At 38.1% G+C, this 25,089-nt stretch overlaps 1 protein-coding gene across 3 annotated transcripts in view; it reads left to right on the forward strand.

The window, feature by feature from the left end:
• Window positions 1-636: 636 nt before the first annotated feature.
• gpat2 (glycerol-3-phosphate acyltransferase 2, mitochondrial) overlaps window positions 637-25,089 on the forward strand; it is a 40,496-nt gene continuing 16,043 nt past the window's right edge. For all 3 annotated transcript variants that reach the window (XM_011478920.4, XM_011478919.4, XM_020705771.3), the window contains exons 1-16: window positions 637-791; window positions 4,897-5,009; window positions 5,890-6,000; window positions 8,688-8,758; window positions 8,853-8,963; window positions 9,882-10,001; window positions 11,696-11,795; window positions 12,397-12,530; window positions 12,732-12,831; window positions 16,591-16,770; window positions 18,072-18,182; window positions 20,233-20,315; window positions 22,953-23,074; window positions 23,173-23,243; window positions 23,512-23,672; window positions 23,773-23,876. In XM_011478920.4, coding sequence (XP_011477222.1) covers window positions 4,938-5,009; window positions 5,890-6,000; window positions 8,688-8,758; window positions 8,853-8,963; window positions 9,882-10,001; window positions 11,696-11,795; window positions 12,397-12,530; window positions 12,732-12,831; window positions 16,591-16,770; window positions 18,072-18,182; window positions 20,233-20,315; window positions 22,953-23,074; window positions 23,173-23,243; window positions 23,512-23,672; window positions 23,773-23,876 — 1,651 coding nt within the window. In that variant the 5' untranslated portion in view covers window positions 637-791; window positions 4,897-4,937. The remainder of the gene's footprint in view (window positions 792-4,896; window positions 5,010-5,889; window positions 6,001-8,687; window positions 8,759-8,852; window positions 8,964-9,881; window positions 10,002-11,695; window positions 11,796-12,396; window positions 12,531-12,731; window positions 12,832-16,590; window positions 16,771-18,071; window positions 18,183-20,232; window positions 20,316-22,952; window positions 23,075-23,172; window positions 23,244-23,511; window positions 23,673-23,772; window positions 23,877-25,089) is intronic.

Genomic DNA, 25,089 nt, shown 5'->3' on the forward strand with positions numbered 1-25,089 from the left:
TGCTCGTTCCCCGGTTTTAACAAAGTGCTTCATTTGATATGCTCAAAAAGAATCACCATTCAGCACTCTTTGGAATTGTTTCATTTCAAGCAATCAAGCAAAAAAATATTAAAGACAGACAAAGTGCAAAGAGGCGCCTGAAACAATCCAGCACATAACTGGCATGGAAAACAGATACATATTCATATACAATCACATAGTCAAGCAAATATTAACATTTGGGTCACATATACACAAACAGTGACCCTTTTTAAAAATTATTTTATACTTGCAAGAATACTCCTGAAGCAAGTTTTACATTAAAGATCAGAAATTTTTCCAGCAAAAACCAAAACCTGGCAAAATTTTCTCAATACTTTCATTTTACCTTTTGCAAAGTGAAAAGAAAAGAGAACTGGTAAAAAGAAGAGCTTTTAACCTCCTGTTTTTATGTGGGGAAAACATAATCCTGGAAACAAAGTTTTAATATTTTCTTTCTGCAGGTATATTAAAATATTGGCCGGGATAATAGGGAATTATTTTACAATTTAATTATTCCTACTTACATAAATAGCCATATCTATCTGTTGGTGCAGTTTGTGATGAAAATGCAGGCAAAAGGTTTTCTGGGTCTTTTGTCTTTTAACGATGATTGACAGGTCGTTGATGACGTCACTACAGATGGGCTTCGTTTTTGTTTTTGGCGGACATGAAGGTTTAACCTTTTAGAAGAACAGTTGCCCTGGTTGCTTGGGATTGTTTTTGTCCAGCCTAGACAAACCAGTGGGAGAAAAAGGTTTCAGCAGCTCCTGGCAAGTTCTCTTACTTGAATTTACTAGTGCTTTTTATTTTTTTACATACGGCTAGCATGTAGCTAAGCTAGCTTAGAGAAATGCTTCAAACTAATAACTTGTCAGTCAGTTCGTACTCTGATAATGTGTTTTATTCACGATAAATGTGTCTTTTGGTTTCTTCATATTAAAAAAAAGTCACGGAAATTTTGTTAATACTTTTATTTTTTACCCTTAAATTTCCCAAGCTAATTGTGCTCGGTTGGTTTGCAGAGGTGGCTAGCAATTTTGTTACTTGTAATTTTACTAAAGCATATTTGTATTGACGGGAAAATTGTATTTTTACTCCACTACTATATATCGTGCCATATTACTCAAATTATTTTATTTTCCGTTTGTACAACTTTGAAAGTCTTAGTTATTCTTGTCTAAGGGCCTGCTTAACTTAAGCCACAAAATGTTCATTTGCCATTGAAATACTTCTGGACTTTAGTGGCCTAACCTTCAGTCTGGCCCATAAATGTGAATGAAACTTCTCTAACAGCTTTCCGGTGCATTATTGTGGTGGTATTTTTTTTTAATACACTAATGGATGGAAGTTGCTGCCCAAACTGAACGCTGACATATCTTCCTACATCCCACTTTGAAGTTTTAAAAATAAGTTCCACCACCATTGTGAAAACCAGAGGAGACTGTGTGCACCCTGCTATATGATCCTTACTTTCAACTCCTGCCAGTCTGTGTTGAATTCAGACATACTCAAACACAACTGAATGTCTTAAAAATATTCCTTCACCAACCCACTCATGTGCCTGGCGTTTCAAAATACTCCAAAGCTTCCCCGCTGTAAACTGTGTGGCACTGAGCCAAAAGCGTTGGCTAAATCTAGAAAAACCACCTGCAGATCTCCATTTAACATTTTTGCTAATTAAATTTGATCCCACATAATGCTTGTATGTTAAAAAAAAACGCGAAAAGATAGAAAATCCAGGTTTTTTAATAGATGCATCAACAAGATTTTTGTTTTCCCCGGATTGTCGGAAAACCTCCAAGCTGAAGAAATTCTTATCTTCAGCATTCAAGAGGTAAGCTGGTCTAAACTGGCCTAAATTGGTTGAATCTCTCTCTTTTGGAGTAAAGATTACTCCTGCTCTTCTCCAGGACTTGGGTGCCATCCAAGTCCTTCATACCATTTAATGATGCTGTTGTGGCACATCTTCCATCTCTTCGTGGTTTGTTATATATGTTATGTTATGACCTACCATTCCATTTAGAAGGAATATCTAGTTAGTCTTGTGGTTTGAATGTGGTTATGACATCTGTTATTGAGGACTTATTTATTTAGTGCTGCATGAAAAATACAAATTTTAGATGAGAGCGCTTTTATTTTTGTCTAAAAACCTTGTTTCTTTTTAACGAAAATTTTTTGTTGCTTTAATGCTCTTTATCCTTTTTCAGGATTTTTATTTTGTTGTTTCAATGTTATATTTTAATGCATTTGTGTTTGATTTTAAGATACTTTTAACACTTTTTAAATGTCTTAATTGTCTTGCTGCTTCTTATTTATCCAATCTTTTATTAAAGTATGAACCCTCGTGGACCCTGAGATCCTCTGGCACTGGTCTGTTAACCATTCCGACTGTAAAAACAAAAACCTTCGGAGAATCTTTTTCACCTGGCTTTCAGCTAATTTTTTACTACCTTTATTTATTTATTTACTTATCCATTTTATCTTGTTTTATGAACTTACACTAGATTTAATATGTTATTTTAATTTTAATTTACCTTATTTCAATTTTTTATTGTTTATTGCTTTTATCAGTATGTTTACTTTTTCATTCTCATTTTTATTTCCGGTGCTTCCTCAGCTGGAACCTCTCCCTCTGGGTCGGCTGCTGTTCAGCCACTGCGGCTCTGGATGGGAACCTGCATCACTGCTTAGCTGTGGTGGAGTGGTCCCCGCCTATAATGCTGCATTTGACTGATTATGCAGCTGTTCACAGAGAGGGTGGTTCCAATTATTAGCGTTTCCAACATCTTGTCTTCATGCTCAGCCTATTTCTCATCGTCTTTCCCCATCAGTTAGGGGGTTAGGGGGTTGTGTGTAGGTACGGGGAGGGGTCCCTATTTTTAAATTTTCATTTTTGTGCTTGTTTATTTTAATTTTCATGATTGTTTTTATATTATTTATTTTGTTTTGTTTTAATGTAAAGCACTTTATGTTAGACTCTTATATGAAAAGTGCTTTATAAATAAAGTTTTGATTGATTGATTGATTGATTGATTGAGAAAATTGTGCTGCTGCTTAGAATTTGAGTGGTTTGCCTGTTTTTTCACTTAAGCAACTTTTACAACTTTACTTCTTTCAGAGTAATATTTTGAAGTGAAGCTGCTTTTACTTTATTGCTGTTTCTGGATAATTTACCAACTTCTGGTTGCTCGGCTGGTCTATGCTTGCACCCACCTTTGGCTAAATCCTTGTTAAATAATACAGAACTTTCCAAGGATGTTGTTTAAGGCTGTAGCTCTCGAATTGTTTCCATGTTTGCTGTGTGTGTATTCTGCCCTTGTACACCCTTCCAGAGTTAGGCTTTAGATGATAATCTCTCGCGCTAGTCCTTGACACAGAAGGTTACTACCCTTTGGGTCATTGAACAGTTCAAAGAATAGATGTGAAAACACCAACCATCGTCTCTGCCATTTTAAAATTCACTCTAATTTGACCTGTCACCTCGTAATGGTCTCTGATTTTTAATCACTTTTCAACCTGGGTCTACTTAAGCCTTTGCTATCATTCTAGCAAACTACTGCTTATTAATTAAAGACTGTAATTGGTCAATAACCAAGAGAGAGAACCTCACAAGCATGAGCAGTGTACAACAAAATCTGCAGCTCATATTTGAATACTGGTTCAGTCATTTGTTTTAACGGTTAAAGGTGGGTCATTTATTAATACACTTTACTCTATTGTGTCCTGCTGTTTATATACTTGTTAGACCGTTGTCTTGAACCATTTCCAGGTGGTATTTAGTTCCCCCTAGACTGGCTTATATAAGCCTATTAAAACCTTTGCTTGTTTTCTGACTTCTTTATTCAGTTTTACATCCTTTATTCCCATTTTACTGCCACGTCCTCACTATTACCCGCTGTACCTGAGCTCTGGGAACCTCCTATCAATGCATTTGTTCCCACTGGAGCTGGTAATGAATGTGGGAACGTGAAGCTAGCTGAAATGGAGCATCTCCCCATGGGTACGGCTTAAGTTTTAATTAGCAAAGTTAATGGGGCAGAGTTGGATCAGAGTGAGAGACGGTGATACTAAGGAAAGGTATCCTTGAGCCCTGTGAGACTTCTGTATTTGATGGATGTAGCCACAGCAAGATCCAATATATTTAAGGAGAGCTGATACCATCAGGGTAGGTAGGACTTCCTCTCTCTTCAGGAGAAAGTACCGGTAGTCATTATACCACCAGCAGGGAGTCTTGTCAGGATTGTGGGTTAAGATCTTTCCATGGGAACAGTGGGCCACTTATTGAGCTGAAGAAAATCTCACTTATTTATTAATCATTACTGTATTTACCTTTTTTTTTTCAGCTGTAACCCGTTGAATCTCGACCATTTGGTCTGTTGTCGATACAATAATGCATTTCAAAGTAGCTAAGGGACCAGCAGCAGTTATGCAATAGCTGTTCTCAGCTTACTGCTGTCACCTTTTAATGATTTATAGCTAAACAGTCTGTGCTTTGCTCCACATAAGTGTAGAGCAAAAACATTTAAGTTCCCTAATAACTTGCAAGAATTTTCCTTTTTAAAATTAAGTTCCTTGCAATGTCAGTAATTTTCTATTGCAGAAACTCTACAAAAACTACAGAGAAGCTGCTGATGTATTAGCTGTAGTTGTGCATTAGGTGATAGATTGGAGTGTTGCCTACACTCCTCAGCCAAATATTCGAAGCTGGAGGCAAGTTTCACAGAGGCGGAGAGTTTCTTTTCTTTAATTTGACTGGGACAGTCTTTTCTCTGAGCTCTTTGGGAAGCTTGATGAATTAGTCTGCCTTAAAACTAATAATCTGTTGTTTTTTTTAACATGCACATCATCGACTTCATTTTTCTCTTTTTTTTGTAGGTATCTGGATTTAGGTCTGCAGGGGTTTGTTTTGTTTCACCATGGTGCAGGAGAAGAATGATGGGATAAACAACAACAACATGAACCTTCTACGTCAACACAACAAACCTGCAGTAAGAACTCTGCTTGTATGCCTCTCTCCCACTGTCCTCTCACTCTGTGTGTACTAATCTCCTCTACTTTGTTCATTCATAATCGCTGACGAACATGCATGGCCCCATGTGCCTAAATCTGTTTGATGTTTACCAAACAGCACAGTATGATGACTCACTGAGACAGGCTGGATCATTACAAGGAAAAAATACAATTCTAGAATGTTCTAAGCATCACTAAATGAATGTTAAATTGTTCCCTACACACGTGACTTATTAGTTTCATTGTTTACTATTTTACGTCTATTTTTATTTTAATAAATGTAATTTACAATATAAGCTTTGTTTTGATTTTTTGGGGTGGTGGGCTTTTGGCTTAGTTTTTCTGTAATTTGTCATTATTCAGTGATTGATTTTTAGGAGATTTATCCCAACTAAGCATCAGGATCTTGTTTAATCCATAGCAATCTCATCACATTGAACCACAGCAGTACAACTGTAAAGCAAATGTGCACACAATGTTGAAGCTGTCATTAAGGAAAGCATTGTGTTGCCAGTCTAATACAAAGTCTGTCCTCAAATATACTGCAGTGTAAAGCAAAAAATAAAAATCGTACCTGGTGTTTATTGTATTGATTGAGGCGCAAAAGTCCAATTTGGTTTTTCTTTTTGACAAAACCAAAGATAATAAAAACAGCATCAATATAATAGAAAAAAACTTAGCAGCCCCAGGAACAGAAGCCTTTACGTTGGCCATGCTGTCATATTAACATCCTTAATGTCGTTTCAACTGAAGTTACAGCATTAGCACCTGCTAGAAGTTATTGCAGTGTTGATATGTACCTATAAACTGATGTTATCTCTGTCTTTATGACCATAGAAAATAATCTTTACCTTTCAGTTGTCATGGGAATTGAAAATCAAGAAAAAAGTGAGGACAATACCCAGCTTTCTAGGTAACTTCAGACCAGCTGTGGGGCAGTGCTGTCACCAGTGTACGCCGGACAGTTTGGTGAGTCTGTTGTCTTTTTTCTTTTTAACAAACAGAGAAACTCTTTGGTGTGTAGAAATCACAATGTAGATCTAATGAGACGGTTGCTCTCCAAAATTGATATCAGCTTCTCACCTGTTTGGGAACCGTACCACTGGACTGGCAGGCAGGAGTGATGGTTCCCCTTTTTAAGAAGGGGGGCCAGAGGGTGTCTTCCAACTACCAGGGAATCACATTCCTCAGCATCCCTGGGAAAGTCTGTGCCAGGGTACTGGAGAAGAGTCCTTCCGATAGTCAAACTTCAGATCCAGAACCCACAGCGGTCTGGTCATGGAATGGTGGACCAGCTCTACACCCTCTTCAGGGTGTTGGGGGGTTCTTGGGAGTTCTCTCTTCCAGTCCATATTTGTTTTGTGGATTTGGAGAAGGTTTTCGACCGTGTCCTCTGTGGTTTCTCTGTGGAGGATGATCTGGGAGTATGGGGTCCGGCGAGCCCCACTGAGGGCTGTCCGGTCTCTGTATGACCGGAGCAAGAGCTTGGTTCGCCTAGCCGGCAGTAAGCCAGACCTGTTCCCGGTGCATGTTGGACTCCGGCAGGGCTGCCCTTTATCACCGGCTCTGTTCATAATTTTGATGGGCAGAATTTCTAGGTGTAGCCAGGGGCCGGAAGGGGTCTGGTTTGGGGACCACAGGATTTCTTCTCTTCTCTTTGAAGATAATGTGCTCCTGTTGGCTTCATCGACCCTCACTGGGTGATGTTAATTCTGAGGCCATGGTTGTAGTTTACCATCTCTCGGTGGGTGGATACCCTGTCCTAGGTGGAGGAGTTTAAATATCTCGGGGTTTGTTCACAAGTGAGGGAAGACTGGAGAGTGACATTGACAGGCAGATTAGAGCAGCGTCCATAGTTATGTGGTCGATGTACCAGTCTGTTGTAGTGAAGAGAGAGCTGAGCCAGAAAGCAAAGCTCTCAATTAACCGGTTGGTCTTCGTTCCAGTACTCACCTATGGTCATGAGCTCTGGGTCATGACTGAAGGAACGAGGTCCCAGATACAAGCGGCTGAAATGAACTTCCTCCATAGGGTGGCAGGGTGCTCCCTTAGAGATAAGGCGAGAAGCTCTGTCACCCGCGGAGAGCTCGGAGAAGAACCGCTTCTCCTCCACATCGAGAGGAGCCAGTTGAGGTGGCTCGGGCATGTAGTCCATATCCCTCCTGGACGCCTTCCTGGGGAGGTGTTCTGGGCATGACCCACTGGGCGGAGGGCTCGGGGACATGCTGGAGAGACTACGTTTCACGGCTGGCCTAGAAAAATCTCGGGGTTCCCCCAAAGGAAGTGGAGGAAGTGGCCGGGGAGAGGGAAGTGTGGGCATCTTTGCTTAGACTGCTGCCCCTGCGACCCGGTCCCGGAGGAGCGGAAGAAAATGTTCAAGTGCAAAAAACTGAATTTTAAAAAGCTAAAAAGTCTAGTTTCAAGTATTGCTTTTGTCTTGCAAGAAAAATAATCTTATCAAGAAAGTTTTTATATTGCAAAAAAATCTCACTTTGAGAAAATGCTCTTAGTTCCTTTTTTTTTCTTATAATGAGAATTTTTGGTAAGACTATTTTTCTTACCTGATTTATGTGCTTATTTAAAGAAAATAAATTCTAATTTTAAAATCTTTGACTTATTTCTTGGATTGTTTTTGCAGTGTTTATAGTATAGTTTTGAAAAACAGTGGCCTAGGAGTTTAACTTTAAAAACTTCCAACATTTTTGTTTATTTGATTTTTCAATTGACTATACCCATGATGACTCTAAACCAACAAAGATGAAAAAGTTTACATTTTTAATTAAAAACAAATTTAAAAGCAGTTTATTATTAGCTTGACAACTATAAGAAACTTTTTTTTTTAAATAATGGATTGAAATAATCTGAATTTCCATTCTGAAATTTCGGATTTATTTAAACATTTTTATTAAAACCCAATTCTAGTAAAAGCCATTGAAAAAACCCAAGTATGCATGTAATGACTGAAAGAAGTAGGCATTTAGGCAGTAATTTAGACTTTTAAAATGAAATATTATCTAAATCAACAAGAAAACTATTGGTTAATCGTCCAGGCTGAAACCTCGATTAAAAAGGAGAACAAAAGGATGCAAAAACAAAAAAAATGTGGCATTGATTATGAGGCTCAGACTGCTGGCTGTGTGAAACGATGAAAGATGCACCTGCATATTTGGATGGCATTAGTTTTTGTTTTCTGTCATTAAGACTTGTTCTTGGTTTCCTGTGCAGAGGGAGATAATAAAGTAAGTATTGGATTTTCCTCAGGATTTAGAGACATCGACCTGCTGTTCTTGCTGTTGTCACTTAAATCTTTAAGAGGGTTTCATTCATTTAAAGACTTCCTCAGCAATAAAGCCTTAATATCTCAGAGTTTGTGGGAGTGCCATATGGCTGCCTCCTCCCACATAGTTTCATATGTTATTGAAGAGAACTTAAATGTAGATTTCTAAAATTTTTTGAATATTTCCTTGAATAAATTATCACAAACATTTATGGATTGTTGTTTGTAGGCTGATTTGGTCATTTTAGTGTTCAAGAATGTTCCCAATGTTGAATTTTCTGTTTTACATTTAAAATATCTCGTAAAAAATGCTGTTTTAAATTTAAATATTTTTAAGTGTCCATTTAAGTGTTTCTTTATTATTTCAATCATGATTTAGAGGAAGAATCTTGGAAAGAATTCTTTTCTCGGCTTCGACAACCTGCTGGACGTCAGTGAGACAAAAACCAGGTAGTGTTTTATTGATATCCAGAATATTCATACAAAGCCTTTTTCTGAGAATTCACCCACCTTCCTCTGAGTTCTGTGCTTGTTCATGTTGTAGGTATCGAGGCTGGCTAGTGCGGAGGTTGTGCTGTGCCCTGTTTGTGAGTGGGTTGAAGGTTTTTGGGAGTCCCGCTGGCGACAGGATGCAGAGAATCTGCCAGAGCAACAGGTAAGCACAAGAAAGGATGAGTGCTGGTGTAAAGATGCCAGGGAAAAGTAAATGAATGGAAAAAAAAAACTGACTTGAAGACCCTCATTGATCGTCTTTTCATCTATTGTAAAACCATTCCCAGTGATTTTTTTTGTATTATTATGATTATGCAGTTTTTAGCCAAAATAAATAAACCTGTCGTTTTCTAGGTAATAGTTGTTGTAGAGCGTCAGTAGTTCATTAGAAATTCACCTCTGAGTTGTAGGCAGGACCGTTGGTGCGAAGCAACCCAACCCCTCTTCCTTTCAGCTCTGTGTTTACGTGCTACCCTGCTAGCGTAAACCCCCTCGCAGCTCCAACCTAACAGAACTGGTGCAGCAAAAGCGGCGAACGATAATGGAGCGATAGCCGTACAGCTTTGAGGCCAGATACCAGCTCAAACGAGGAAAGCATGGATCTCATCGTATACCAGTGGATGCATCAGATGGGGCGTTGCTGGGAGCTTGTGGCCTGCCCAGTTTAATTTCTACATCATAAATATGCTCTATTTCAAACTGCATTTTTTTATCTGCTCATGATTCACAACAGCCTGCATAAAGAAATACTCAGAAATGCAATTTTAAGCTTAATTTTGTTAATATTGTTAATATATGTCCTCTATCTTGCGTCTTCTTGCCACAAGAAGACGTTAAAAACTCGATTTTTATTGGAGTGGGTCTTTAAAGCGATTAGAGACCTAAAGATACAAAAACGTCTAAATCAAGAATCTATGTAGGAAAGAGCTATGCGATAACTTGGGGTGCCTTCTCCGTCTGTCAGCTTTTATCTGATTTTGCGTCTTTGTGATTCAGTTTAAGCATTTGTGCAAAACTCAGGAAGGCTGATGTTCATGCAAGTCCAACACCATGAACTATTTAACCCGTCTTTGAATTTTAGGGTTAGGGAGGCGTTGGCAGCAGCAGCACATCCCGAGGGGGAAATCTGCCAGGAGAGGCTCAGTCGTCTCACTCCCTTCCTTCCTCTCATCAACACCTGCATTTCCTCTGCCCTCCTGAGGTTTGTGTGCAAACCCACTCTACAATAATCCAACATACTTTATTTGTTATCTTACTATTCTTACCTGTAATCCTTAATTTAGAAATTAAGAGGTTGTACACATGGAAACATGTATTTATTGATGTTAAAATAAAGCTTTTTTTCAGCAGTTCAGGTATTTGGGGCTCCTCCAGTTAAACTCTACAGATTCCCATGATAAAGTAACTTCAAACTATTAAACACTGTGTAATCAAAGCCTTGCATAATCTATTACTCTTTGCCATTAAGCTCTATTGCCATCCCAAAAACTATTAAAAGCACATTAATGAGCTACTGGCAGACACTTCTTTCATTTTAATGAACAAGGATGCCATTGAATAAATCACAAAGCATCTTTTCACCCTCAGCACTCAACAGAGTTCTGGATTTGTGCTGGACCCAAATACCCAAGGAATGCATGAAGCTTCAAGCCCATTATGGAGACAGAATAAAAGATAAACGAGACATTTTTAGAGAAACCTGAACTGACCTGTAACTGCTTTCTGTGTTTTTCAGTTCTTAATTGTTGATAGTCATGCAATGTTGTTGTAGTTTCTATGGAAATCAGGCCAGAAAATAGGTGGAGGAAAACAGAGCAAGACCATGTGCCCTACATTTGCAATAAAAAGCACATTTGCACCTGAACAGAACATCTCAGATTGAGCTTTTCTTTTTTCTTTTTTTTTATAAAAGGTTCTAATTTTTATATATTTGTGTATTTAAGATTATATTTATCCTTAGACATTAAAACTATTTTTTTCATAATATTACAATGTTAATCCTTAAAACTGCTCATTTAGTCTCACTGTTAGCCCACATAATCTGCAAAGGTTGAGAGTCCGGATCTTGAAATTTTAATGCAGAAAAACCTCCCTTTGCTTTCACTTTACTGTACTTTTTAACAACAAAGGAGCAGCAAAAATAAAAATTCAGCACACGTCTCTAATTTCTCCATTTGATGCCGTCGGCAATGGACAAATATATTATACATTGGTCAGATGTCTACGGTGTTGAGATCTACTTGCAGATGCATTACTATCAGTCATTCAGCATGCTCCTCAAGATGACTGACAGTTTTAGAGGCGTGCGTTTGATCATGGAAGGAAAGCAACCACTACATTTGCCCTGATGAAAAGATGACACTTGAAAATGAAAAACTGCTCAATGAATCTTTCAAGTTTTAAGAATCTGCTGCTACAGTCAGACATTTTGGAAATGTCTGATGAAATGCAGCTGAAACTTCACTCTTTTTTTTTTTCTTTTCTCCTTTATAAACTTGTTTTTCTCTTTGTCCATTCTTTTTAAAATACAGGTTTTATCTCCACCTACTTTTTCCTCATTTCTAGTCGTGTTCTTGTCTCATCTGCAGCCGTCAGCCTCTGACACCTTTCCTTTTTATCGCTTTCTAGTCTCTGCTCGTTCCTGTGTCATCATTCATCCCTGTTTTCCCTGCTCCGTCTCTCCCATCGATCTCATTTAAATGCTTTCACACCTATCTCCGCTAACTTTTATAAATAAAAAGTACTTGTTTTTTTTCTTTTTCTTTTTGAATCACATTTTTTTCTACTTTGTCTGCAGGGTGTACTTTACTGTGGTATTGTTGTATCCTTGTCTGTCCTGTGCCGATGATGCCTTTTTTCCTTCTTCAGAAATGTCTCATTCTGTCCCCTAACCAGATTCACGGGCTGGGCGATGCTGAAGATGTTTGCTTCTGTGTTTGGCAGTATTCAGGTTAACCTCAACCATCTGTCAGCTTTGCACAAAGCTTCACGAGAGGTATGAGGGTTTATAAATGCACTCTTTAAATATTTATGTGTTATTTGCTCATCCAGCCCCATTAGTTTTAAAACATGGTTTTGTTTTTCCCCTCACCTCCACTAAGTGCATTCTGTTTTAAATTCATCTATTGGATTGAAAAAACAATTACAACACACTTCTCTTTTTGTTTTTTAGAATGTTTTTATTTTTTTTGTGCTTTTTATTTCTCGGGTCACAAATGTTTTTGGAATAATTAGATTTTTACCCCCAAACCCTATATCTTTGCTTCACAACTTGCATTATTTGATCTAATTATCCATATAACAAACTCGTATTGTACATTTAGTGGCAAGTGTATGAGTTCTTTTGTTATCAAGCTGTCAAGCTAATCAGATTCAAAAGTAAATTTTATGCCATATCACTTCATTATCAAAGGATTTAAAACAGAAAGCTATTACTGTTTGTATTTTTTTTTTTCTTCACATTTAGGTTTAGTGTCTAAACTTGTGGTGTTTGATCGTAGAAAAGCAACCTCTGCACAACCAGCCTTTGTTTTCTATAATGAATCACAATGTGTGGAATTTTGTTTATCTGAATCTGCCTCTGTTCTCCAACTCAGGGCTCTCTGCTGGTTTATGTGTACTTGCGTCAGAGCTCCGTGGACTGTGCTCTCATCCCTCTCGTGCTCTTCTGTCACAACCTGAGAGTACCATACACTATCTGTCCTCTCCACGTTAACAGCCCCTTCCTGAGGTACGCTCTCACACACTCAAACCCACAAAAAAGGCTGCCGGGCAAGGCGAGCTGCACAGAGACGTTCCTCATCTTGTGTTTGTGTGAAATTAGATGCCACTCTTACAACCGTTCCTCCCAGGTTTGGAGAGCCAGAACTGGTTTAGGAGCAGAAATTCTCTGGGTTTTCAAGTCCTGCATATACTCCTCTTTTCCCCATAGATCGGTTCTGAATAAATTAGGAGTTGTCCTCCTGCCATCCTCTGTGTCAACTGAGCTGGATGCTGAAATGGAGACTTTATACTCTCCTGTCATGACCTCAGTAAGTCCATCTATTTATCCATTTAATTGCCTGTTAATTTGGTCACCTTTGACACTCTACATGTTGATTAATTGTCCACCATGGTGCCTCTGTCAGATACAGTCAGTGAGAGACATCGACCAGCTAATTTTAGGTTTAGGATCAATTCATGGTGTCAATATAATCAACTAATTTTTACGAATAGAAGTTTTTTCTCAGCCTTTTTTTAAATCCACTATTATAAAGAAAACATTATTTTCTTTTGAGTAATTTGCTAATTCATTTGGAGGTTTCTGCTCGCTTTGAGGCTATCTGCTTCAATGAGTCAAATGAATGCGATCCTTAAATATAACTTTTATTTTATTACATTTTAAAAGTGAAATGTCTGCTGTAGGTCCTCAAATGTACTGCGGAAAAGAGAACTTAAACTGCATAAAACCATTTGAAAAATCCTTGGAAGTAAAACACGCCTCAAAGGCTTTTCTGAGTAAGTTTACTTATTTTTAGTACTTTACAAGGTCTTCATCAGTTTTTATTTATAAGAATTTCGTCACTCAATTAAACTTAAAATTGAACTTACGAATTAAACGTATGTACTTGACTATGCATCAAAACTCTTTTGTTCCCTTTCAAAGGAATTAAAACTATCTGTGCAGTTTCTACTGATAGCCATAGATTTTTTTATTTAATTATTAGGTGTAGATTTAGGCAGAATCCATATTGTTACCTTAACCCCCCGGCTCCTCCCCATTGCTCCAGTTGTAGGGGTATTTGAAGCTATAGTGACGTCCCAAAGTGTTTTTTTAAGGAGGAGCCATAGCAAATTAGGGATGACTATCCCTCCGCAGGTAAGTGTTTCCACATCATGCTGTGGCGCAGAGGAGAAATTCATTTCTTCACGTGAGTGTGCTGTAAAGCATAGAAGTTTACTCTTAAATTTAAGTCTTGATTTTTTGTTTTTGCATGACTTTTTTAAAGTCATCAAACTGATGTCATGGTTTTTCAAAAGCTGGCAGCTATGCGCTATTGTAGCTCCAATTGACTATTGATGATGTCATCAAGGGGTAGTAATGTCTGAAATTGAAGACACTTTTCCATATCTCTCCACTTGGAGGGATAAATGTAAGGGGTAGGGGTAAGAAATCAATTTGGATATGACCTTATACTCCAGTTTTGTATTTGGCCGACTTTTAATTAGGTTACTATTGAGAAGTGGCGGCTTCTCTCTCTAAGTGCAACGATATACAGACGGAGCTAAGAATTGTTTCAGGTAAAACATTTTTACTATGCCTTAGACCTGCACAATAAATGGCAAATTTATCCTTATCAGATATCAAGCTGTGCAATATGCATATTGCAAAAGATGGTGAAAATTGCAATAAATGGTTACTTTAAATGAGAAGCAGCTTTCATGGAGCTTTGATAATAAATCAGTCCTCTTTGGATTAGATTTAACAAACAAACTTGGTTCAAATAAACTGCATCCACTGCTGCCTTTGCAACTAACCTCAGAACAATTTTGACTCTGATTTACATCTTTTAGACTTTTTTTTTTTAATATTTATATGAGAATATGTTTTCCAAACTCACTAAAAACCTTTAGGGGTCCTGGGGATGCTGGTGCCTAACCCAGCTACTGGACTGAAAATTGGCCTGAAAAACCATACAGGTTGTACTCTGCCTGGTTTTTCAGTCCAATACAGTTTACCTAAAAAAATGTAACTTTGTTTAAGGTCTAATTTAATGTTCCTTTTTCTGGATTTTCTTTATTGTGCTAAAGGAAGACGTGATCATCTGCCACAGGGGTTCCCTGTAAAATCTTAGGCATGTTTTTCATCCTCAACTTATAGTACTGTTAAGGCTTTACTGTGTTTCATGTTTAATTTGTTTGTAGCAGTTTAAAGATGAATGAATGTCACAAAATGACATTTTTCTCTTGAAATGCTTTTGCCAATTGACTTTGATTGGACTCTTAGCATCTGAGCCTCTGAAACGAGGGATCTATGCACAGACTCAAAGAGCTGAAAATACTCAAACATTTCTTCTCATTTGGGAGTTATTATGTTGAAGTAGGAGCTGAGAGTCATCAGTTTAAACCCCCGTTCACCACAGAAGTCAGGCCTGAATATTTCATTTACTCCCAAATAGCTAATTTGTGGAAATATTTAGGTATTTGTTGATCCTGGAAGGGAGCATACACAGAGCTCGGTTAGCCATTAGATGCAGGCTTCACCTTAAAATTACTTTTACTGCAGAAGAAAGAGGGAAGCAACAGATACACAGGCCGATTGACATTTCCATAATATTTCTAATATTCTGCATTGTCTTGGGAGGTAACAGATGCAACACAATGCCGTGTGAAACAAACAAGCCAGAAACCCTCACAATTTGGCTGCTCACTGAACCAAATCAAGTGTGTTTTCCAGTTTTTCTAGTGTGTAAGTGCACATCTCTGTAGTCTGCAGTCATCTCTGCCATTTTCCAAAAGGGAACGGCAGCGGTTCAACCCACACAACTGCTTCCACCAATATGGGGTCTCTTAACACATTATGCATAAAAACAGAGTGTGATTTCAACTTGCCACTCTGTCACCAACCAAAACACGGCATTTGTGTCAATCCTCATAATTAGCAGCGTTTGTGCAACCCAAAACGTTGGATAAACATAACCCTGCTCCAAAATTTTCCTGAAGAAGCGAGAGGGCAGGATGGAGCAGGTAATTACATAAAATTGCAAAGTAGGCAGTGGAAATGATGCCTCTCCTTATCATTTGGCTGTTTAGTTTATGAGCATTCAGGACTCATTCAATCACTGTCATTTTTACATTGCACTCCACGGAGAAGTGTTACAAACTCCTCAATCAGTACCAACCGTCTTTGCTGCTTCCCCTTTTTTCCCCCGCCTTGCTTCTCTTTCAAAGTTTCCCGGAGCTTAGGTTTTTGCTGCAGAGATTTAAAGTTTGCAGTTTTCCGAGGGCGTGAGGAACCTTAGTGTGAAGCAGAGCTGCATGAGCAGGTTTACTCTAATTAGAAGGCGTTGTTTGTTTGTTTTTTTTCTAGTTCCCATTGTTTGTTCTACTTTTCCCCCTGATCTTCTCATTTACATCTCAGTCGCCTTCCATACCCGTTCTTTTGTTTTTTCAGCAGTGATTAACTAGCCTTCACCAAAGATTTACCTACCGTCCTCAGTAATTAGCATCCTTTCATCAATAAAATCCATCTGAGTAGCTAGAACATAATTTACGGCGTCCAACATCATTCCTTAAATTAAATCAACTTTTGATTCAGAGCATCCCAGCTCTTCAATGATCAATACTGTATCGTACGACTCATTAGAAGTACCTTTAGAGTACAACCCAAACTGTACATCCAGTATTTAGTATTGATGCTCTTTTTTTTTTTCCTTTTAAACCGTGCAGACAGAGCAGGTCGATTTTATTTGAAAGGGTGCTTATCTTGATTTTATTTCAATGTTAACTGACCTTTATTGTTTTTAGTGTAGATCTGCCTTTAAGAGATTCCAGTTTTCTACTGCAAGGGAAAGAGTCAAAGAAGTATTTTTGCGTATGTTATGGTGTCTTCTGCTGTCTGTTATTTCTTTTTCTCCTGCTTATTGTATTTTAACTAGTCATTTTATTCATTTATTTTTGGCTGCTCCCTTATGCTCTGCATTTCTGTCTTTGCTCCCAGATGTGACGTCGTTCTTATCTGTTTTAATAAAATGATACAAAGCTAATTTCTCAAGACATGGATTTGTCTCTTCTCTCCTCCTCCTCCTCAGCTGATAGGTGAGCTGCTCCATGAGGGTCAGGCGTTAAGTGTTGGCGTGTCAGCTGTGTCTGGCCACGGGGGCCAGTGGCTAGCTCGCATCAGGCGTCTCATCAAAGATGGATCTGTCCCTGATGTCAGTCTGGTCCCGGTGGGCATCTCTTATGACTCTGTGACCAACACCAACCTGCAGGTGCTTACATGCAAACTCTCACAGAAGAGCAAACACGCAATCTGACACCCCTAAAGGGATGACGAAACAGATTTGACTTGGAACTGGGATTTTTTTCTAAAAACTCAGTGGAGCAAAAGCCGGCTGAGGACAAGAGAACTGCAAAAAAAAAACGTAGTTTAGTTTGGTAGATTTGCCCAAATATTGCATACATTTCTATAAAATTGTTGGTAATAAATTGGGGGAAGTTTTATATTTGACCTTTTTGAAATTAAGCTATGAAGTTTAAATAAAGCACTAAAAACATGTTTAACAAATGATTCTTCATTTACATTTTTTTTATTTTGACAGTTCACTGATTCATGAGTCATTGATGAATGTCTTTACACTTTTTCAATTTTCTGCAAGATTCATTTATGGCTTATATCATTGAATTTCTAAACTACTCATCGGTGCATTTTACATCATGCAGTGAACTGTATTTTCTGCTAGTAATAGTAAAGATAGTTAGCTAGTAAAAATGAAAAATCTGTTTTTCACGCCTGCATCTCTTTACTCTTATGTGTTGTTTTAGTGTTGACTACAACCTGTCGCTCTGCTGCGAGCGAAAGGGTCTATGACCTTAATATTTCTTGCAGGCCGCCACCTTATAGGTTTGTCCATTTTCCCCCTCAGGCAGCCCATAGCCACCCATAAGGGCCATTGTGACTAAGGCTGTACTGTAATCGGTGTCACATTTTTTATGTTTTTGATAACTCAAATGAAAACAAAATTTTCGAAACATAAATTTGTCAGAAAAGTCCGTTGTAAATTTGAAATAGATTTTTAGGATGTTTGCCTTCTGTGTCTGAATCAGCCATGGGGCTGTTTTTGGACTTATTGCACAGATTGAGTTGTCTCACAAGAGGCTCACATTGTTGATGGATATTGTCGTTCCTGCTGCTTATCTGGCTTTTAGAGGCTCTTTCAGCTTTGCTCTTTAATTCCTCGCTGCCCAGCATTAGTTGATTAGCTACAATTAATTTTCCCAAAGCATCTGTGATTTCTGTTGGCCTCCATTAATCCTGCCCTCTTTTATCTGCACTATGAGAATTCACTAAAGAGGGTGTTGCTTTCTGTTAACTGCGGTAATAAGGTCCTCGCCCCATCATTTAGTTCTGACATTTAGACATGAAGCACATTTCATCAGATCATTCGCTCTCACACAAACTGCTGCTGCTCATTACCCCTTATGTCTTCAAGCTGTAGGAATGTTCATCCTTATGACAAAAACATACTTGTGATTTACTGAAGTGTGTGCCTTGTATGTCTTAATATTTCAGGGATCCACACAGGTCTGCCTAAGATCTGCTCTTCAGTGGCTCTGGGACCTTTTCTGGAAGAAACCTGAAGGAAGTGTGAGGATTCATCTGGGTCAACCTTTCTCTCTGAAGGTGCACTGCTGAAAAATCAACCCAACCAAAATGTCCTTAAGCGGTTTCTTTTCATGAAACCTTTTGACGGAAAAGAATGAAGTGTAGAAATCAGTTTGTATTTTCACTCTGATTGCTTTCTCTTTTGGTCTTTTTCAAGATTGTTTTTCAATTCTGTTCTGAGCCAAGAGATTAATCCTTACTGTGCAAGAAGTTTTTAAATACCTGCTTTGACATGAATGTTCCTTTTCTTTAAACTGCAGATACCATTATCATATGATTGCGCAGACCTTTACGTCTTATTACCCCTTTAAAAGGTGACAGTTAAAGTTGTGATATTGCTGAAATTTTTCCCCAAGTCAAATAGTTTGAAGTGGTACAAAAACTCTATTATCTTTAATTGCTTAGATGTTATCGAGTGGGGAAAAAAATATTTCAGTCAGATTTCGCTAATTATCCCACTTAAAATATAATAGGTCTGTAATGTTCCTAATAGGTACACTTTAGCTGTTGAAGACAAAATGTAAGAAATGGTGAAAATATGCATTTAATTTCTATTAACAAGCAATAATTCAGTTTCTCACAAACCAGGTACTCCTTCAAGAAGCTTTTCTATTTGTAATGGCACCTGTATGAACTGGTTATCTGTATAAAAAGACACCCCTCCACACCCTTAAACAGCCAGACTGCAACCTCTTCCTCATGACCAAGACCAAAGAGCTGTCAAAGGACACCGGGGACGAGACTGTAGACCTAAACAAGACTGGAATGAACCAATCTACAAAAGGCAAAAGCAGCTTGCTGAGAAGAGATCAACAGTTGGAGCAAATATTAGAAAAATGGAAGAAGTACAAGACCACTGACAATCACCTTCCATCTGGAGCTTTATGAAAGTTCTCACTTGGTGGGGAACAAATGATCTTTAGAACAGTGAAGAAGTCCAGGACTATACAGGGGTATCTATCAAAGACCTGAAGGGAGCTGGGACCATAGAAACAAAGATTACTGTTGGTCCCCCTGCTTTTGTCAGCACATGTCCAGGTCCATCAAACATTGTTCTGATACTATCAGGTTGATCCAAAAAAGGATTGGGAGAATGAGACTAAAGTGGAATTCTTTGGTATAAATGCCACTCGCTGTGTTTGGAGAGAAAAGAATGCCGAGTTGCATCCCAAGAACACCACACCCACTGTGAAAAAAGATCATGCTTTGGGGCCGCTTTTCTGCAAAGGGACCAGGACGACTGATCTGTATTAAGGAAATTATGGATGAATGCATGAATGGGAAGATTTTGGGAAAAAATAGTTCTCAGTGAGAACATTGAGGATGAAACATGCCTGGATCTTACAGCAGAACAATAATCCCCAAAACATCGCCCGGGCAACCAAAGAGTGCCTAAAAATCCTTTCAAGGTTCTGGAGTAGTCTCCAGTCCTCTGTGCAATAGAGAATCTGTGGAAGGAGTTGAAAGTCCATATTTTCCTGCAACAGGCCCAAAACATGCATGGAAAAATGGACCATAATTGCAATTACAGTGCAAACCTGCTGAAGACCTACAAGAAATGTTTGGACTCATCTGCAAGGATTACAATTATAAAGTACTGTGATGAACTTTTGTTATTGACAAACATTTATTTTCTTTACCACAAAACAAATAAACTCTTTAAAAACCCAACCTAGATTCTATTTTTATAATTCTGTCTCACAGTTGAACTGTATCTGTGATGAACTTGACATACCTTTCCCATCTTTTTTAAGTGGAACAACTTATAGAATGAACGCATTACTTTTTGCCTCATTGTTACTTATCGGAAGCGTTCCACTCTTCTAAACTAAAGTTTACACAAGTTTTTATTTACAGCAACATGACGTTTTGGTTGTCTTTATAGCTTCTTAAGTGTATTTAGTCATTTAAGACTGTCAAAAAGAAACAAGAGATGCGAGTTTCCCTAAAAAAAAAAAAAGACTGTCCTAAGTTTCTCTTTTATTTTGATCTCTTGACCTTGAAATCAATCTTAAAGGGTGTTGATTTTTTTGTTTTCCTGCTCTGTGAATGTTGTTTTTGTTTGCAGGAGATGTGTGAGCCAGGAAGGTGCAGGGTAGATAAATGGCTCCCTCTGCAGAACCTGTTGCTGCCTGTCATCCTGAACAGCAGGTAATCAAACCCCTTCCGCGCATACCAGCATGCATAAAAATGTGCATTCAGAATGGGAACTGATATCAGAGAGATTTGGATTTAGTTTCTGTGTCATCTGCAATGTGATAAAGTTCCTTTATCTTCAGCTTTTTAGAAGTTTTCGCTAAACCCCAAATCTGGCACAAATACAGCACAGGCTTTGATACGAGTTCCCTCCTCTTAGTTGTGGTCCAATTAGCATCAACTTTATGCAGTCTGTCAGCTGAAAAGATAACTGAAAGAAAGCAGCATCCTGCTCGATCTTTGCTCGGAATCTAATGAGGAAACTTGTTTCTCTGTTTTGTATTCAATGTCTCTGAGTTTAAAGACGACTTTGTGATAAAGATTGAATTTTCATTCAGACGGATCAGGCGGTCTGTAAACACTCGAGTTTGCCACTGACATTTTTGTTGTGTAAAACCGTCATAAGTTTAGTTTTTGAAATACTTTAATAGTGATAAAGAATAAAAGACCACCATCTATAAAAATGTTTTTGCTGTTTTCAACATGCCCTTGTAGCCTTTTTTTTTTCAAGATGACATTTTTTCTAAAATAATTTAAGATTAAAACAGTGCTGAGTATTTTTTTTTTTTATTCAAACACGATGAACAAGCAGATGGAAAAATATGCCATTTGAAAAAGCTCACTGCTCCACTCCATTCTGATACATCCACTTGCAGATAAATAGATCCATGAAGGTCTTGATTTTATCATCCGAGGTGGCATCTGGTTTCAAACTGTACAGCTGGATAGCTCCGATATTGCTCACCATTTTTGTTGCCATGCTAATGTTATCTTGGGGTTGTGAGGGACTCTAAGCTAGCAGGAGATAACATTAACAAAGGGATGATGGAATTTCGGGAAAGGCTTGCTTCTGTGCCAGCAGTCCCACCACAACTCAGAGGTGAATTTCTGATGAAACTTTCTGCAGAAACTGTCCTAGAAAACGACACAAGTTTTTGGATTTTGGCTAAAAACAACATAATTAATAATAATTAAACATAATTAAAAGATCACTGGAAAACACTTTCATCAGGTCAAAATATGATTGGAGTGGGACTTAAATGACAGTTTATTTTAGAAGAGTTTTGACAGTTTATGCTTTTACATTTCTGAATATATCTGTCCTGGATGTTCAAACCATTTTAAGAATGCAAAAACTTTTCACTCTAAGCTAGAAGCTAGAAAAAAACAGACTTGTTTTAAAATGCAAGGTTATCAGAAAGGTTTTAGGCTTTTTTTCCCCCACAAGTTTTATAGTTTTAAAATATTAACTAAACTCAAAGCCACCCATCAGAGCCCAGCAAGTCCTTTAAAAAATGTGTAATAATAAAAGACATTATGGAACAGGTCTTAACAATTTTGTTCTGTCAGTGGATACTGTCCATCCTGGAGCAAAACGGAGTGCTGCTCTGTAACTTTTAGTCCCTGACCACATCGTCTGTCCTCCAGCTTGGGTGGACTCACAGCTTTTCTTTTTTCTTTTTGGATTGTGTAGTTTTTGTTGTATGACTGCAAAAGATGTGCTCAGCGAGCAGAGAGCAAAATTCTGCCTGTGAAAACATTTCAGAAAGTCTGTGTCTGAGACGGATTATTGTTGAAAAGATTTATAGTTAAAGAGCAATGTCTAATATTAACTAATGGCGTAAAGAAGACACCAATGCAGTGTCATTAAATGAGCACAAGTATTTGTGAATTCAAAAGATTCATAAACCAACAAGAATGATTCTTTTCAGACAAAATTATGCTTTATTGTCTGTCTTTTTTACTGTTTTTACCGACTCTGTAAAAGTTTACAAAGTAAGAACTTCCAACGTTCTAAAGTCCATCCTATGATACAGAAAAACAGTTAATTAGTGTCAATTTTGATTAAAATAGAAGTTATCTTGAATTAATTGTTAAAAATTCCAAAAGGTCTTTCAAGACCCACTGAAATAAGTAAATGTATTTTGAAAAAGAGTTTATTGGTGATGTCAAATACACTGGGTGAGCCACAAGTTCTGAGCCCTCAGATACGGGGAGGGGAAGGGGGGCGGGCTTACTCTGCACCAACAGTTCCACCCACAACTCTGACGAAAATTTCTAACGTACTCCTGCCGCTTTACGAAGGCTCAAAAGATTATCAGAGTGGGTGTTTCAGGACAGGGAGGCTGAATAAAAAATAGATCTAACAGAAGTTGCCTTAATATGTATTTATGCAGTTGGTAGAAATGTAACTCCACACAATACCTGAACATTTAACTGTTTGAAATTATGTTCATCAGAGGCACACTTAAAGTCTCCCCCAACCAGTACATTGACACTTGGATATTTAATTTTAAACTCTATTGCAACTTTTACAATTTCATCCAACAATAATCTGTTTGCCAGTCTGTTATATCCATATAAATTGCAAACAATCCAAGAAAATCCTTCAATATTTAAGTTGACCCCAACCCAACGTCCCTTTAAATCAACCTTCTATTCTATGTCATCTCATGCTAAGTCTTAAATTTGATTCAAATTGGCTATAAAAAGATTCCAAGTCTTCCATTTGTCATTTATAAATCTGCAGACCACCTGTGAGATGTGGTGGGTATTTTGAAATCGACCTAACGTTTCTATTGCGTGTCTAAGGGTTGATGACATGTATGGGAAGAGGCAGATGCTGTGGCTTCTGCCTTCATTTGAATGCACACCTGAACTAAGTCCTTCTGAAAAAGACGTGTGTGTCGCCATCATCCTTCACCTCATGTTCTGTAAGTCCAGCATTGTGTAATTGTTCCTCCTTGCATATCATTAATTAGAATAACGTAGAATTAAAATTGACTCATGGTTTGTTTGTGAATCTTTCTAGCTGCAGCTTCCTGCAAGGCTGTGATGTCCACCAGTATAGTGGCCAGTCTTTTGCTTCACAGATACCGCAAGGTAAACGCGTCATCCCTGTCTTGATGTGTTTTCTTCAGAAATTTCCACCTTGTTTTTGCTGCGATCTAACTTGCCTCCGGCCCTCTAAATAACCTTTAATTCTCCAAGAGGCTCATAAACAAAATGTGTTTTTAAGCTGGTTTAGTGGAGCACGACAATGTTTTTCTGAGTCATGCACACTGGTTCAAGTTAATGTCACCAGATGGTAAATGATCGTGCTGCTAATTTTGGTATTAAACTTTTGTTTTTTTGCCTCTGTTTTCCACAGGGCGTGAGCGCTTCCACCCTATGTCTCGACGTGGCTTGGCTCACTGAGGAACTCTTGTTCAGAAACAGAGACGTCGGCTTTGGGGGAAGTTTGGTGGAAGTCGTCCACTATTCTCTCTCTCTGCTATCTCCCCACATTATCATCGCTGCTGTACCATCCAGGTTAGTTTTTCCCTCAAAAAGAAGCCCAGCAGTCCTGCACCAAGTATAAAAATGAATGCAGAATGCTCTTGGTAATCAGGGGAAGCTTTGTCTCCTTTAGAGAAGACCCTCTGATCATGTCCCATCCATCTGCTGCTGCTGCACTTCATCTCTCCCACCTGGCCCAAACAGTGACGCATGCCTTTACACTAGAATGTGTCGGAGGTGAGTTACAGTAAATTAATGTGTGGTTGAGAGAACTTTCCATCAATGTTTTAGAATAGGTAACCTCTCTGCGTTCTTCAGGCTCCTCATATCTGGGGGAGGTCTTGGCTGCTGCTCTTCTTAATGTTCTGGTGTGGGTAAAAACTTTAAGAGGCAGCCTTTTCATAACTTTGAAAAATTAATATTATAGAGTGGGGGATCGAAAGTTCTGGCACCCCAGGTAAAACGCTATATTATTGTGCATAAAGAAGCCAAGGAAAAATGGAAAAATCTTTAAAAGGTATCAAATTACAGACGAGACATTCTTGTAATATGTCCAAAAAAATTGACAGATTATATTTTTAAAAATAATGTCTTATGCATTTCAACTGCTTTTTAGATAAGTGCATGTTTTAGCTATGGTTGTATTTAGTAACTTACAATTGAGCTTAAAACTTTTTTTATTTGATAAAATAGTTTTGTTCTGATAGTTTTCCAGTTTTTCCAACAAAAAAACAAACTGTGAAATAAAAAAGAGATCAATCTGAAAGTTAAAATTCATTTTCTGGTTTAAAGGCTTTTCCATCCAGTCAACCTCCTAATTATATTCTGTTTATGTTTTCAAAGATTATAATAAACAAGCCACACATGATAACATAAACTGCTGGACTGCATCAGCAGCAACAGATAATGTTGGGTTCAGCACCCTGGTCAGCAATAAACAGACATAGTGGGTTCCCTGCTAGCAACAAAAAAAAGTGTTATTTGGAAGGAAGATGTGTCTAATAAAGATAATAATAATTAACCCAGCCTGTGGGAAGTAGAGCGCTCCGGATATGTCAATCCACAGAACTATGCTGGGATCTCTAAGTGATCCTGTGGGGAAAAGGGCGATGGAGTGTCTCGTGGAGTTCAGCTTCTCCTCCACGTTTGCCGTCTGTGCCTGAACGTGTGCTCAAACAGGGAAGTTCATGGTCAGCAGTTGCCTTTGGGTAATGTTGTCAGTAGCATAATGCATGACCTGCTTAAGCAGTTTTCTTTTAGCAAAGAATTCATTCATTGCATGGCGTAAACCATTAAAAGCAAGATGTTTAAAAATTCAGGAGTGTTGCTTTTTGTAAGTACTTTTTGTGTTGTATAATAGAATACAGCTTTTTTGTTGTTTTTTTGTTTTACACATACCGTTGCCCTACTGCATTATATAGTAAATCAGAGCCACCACTGAGAGTTGTAT

This window comes from Oryzias latipes, chromosome 9, assembly GCF_053564925.1.
Source record: "Oryzias latipes strain Hd-rR chromosome 9, Olatipes_Hd-rR_3.1".
NCBI lineage: Eukaryota > Metazoa > Chordata > Actinopteri > Beloniformes > Adrianichthyidae > Oryzias > Oryzias latipes.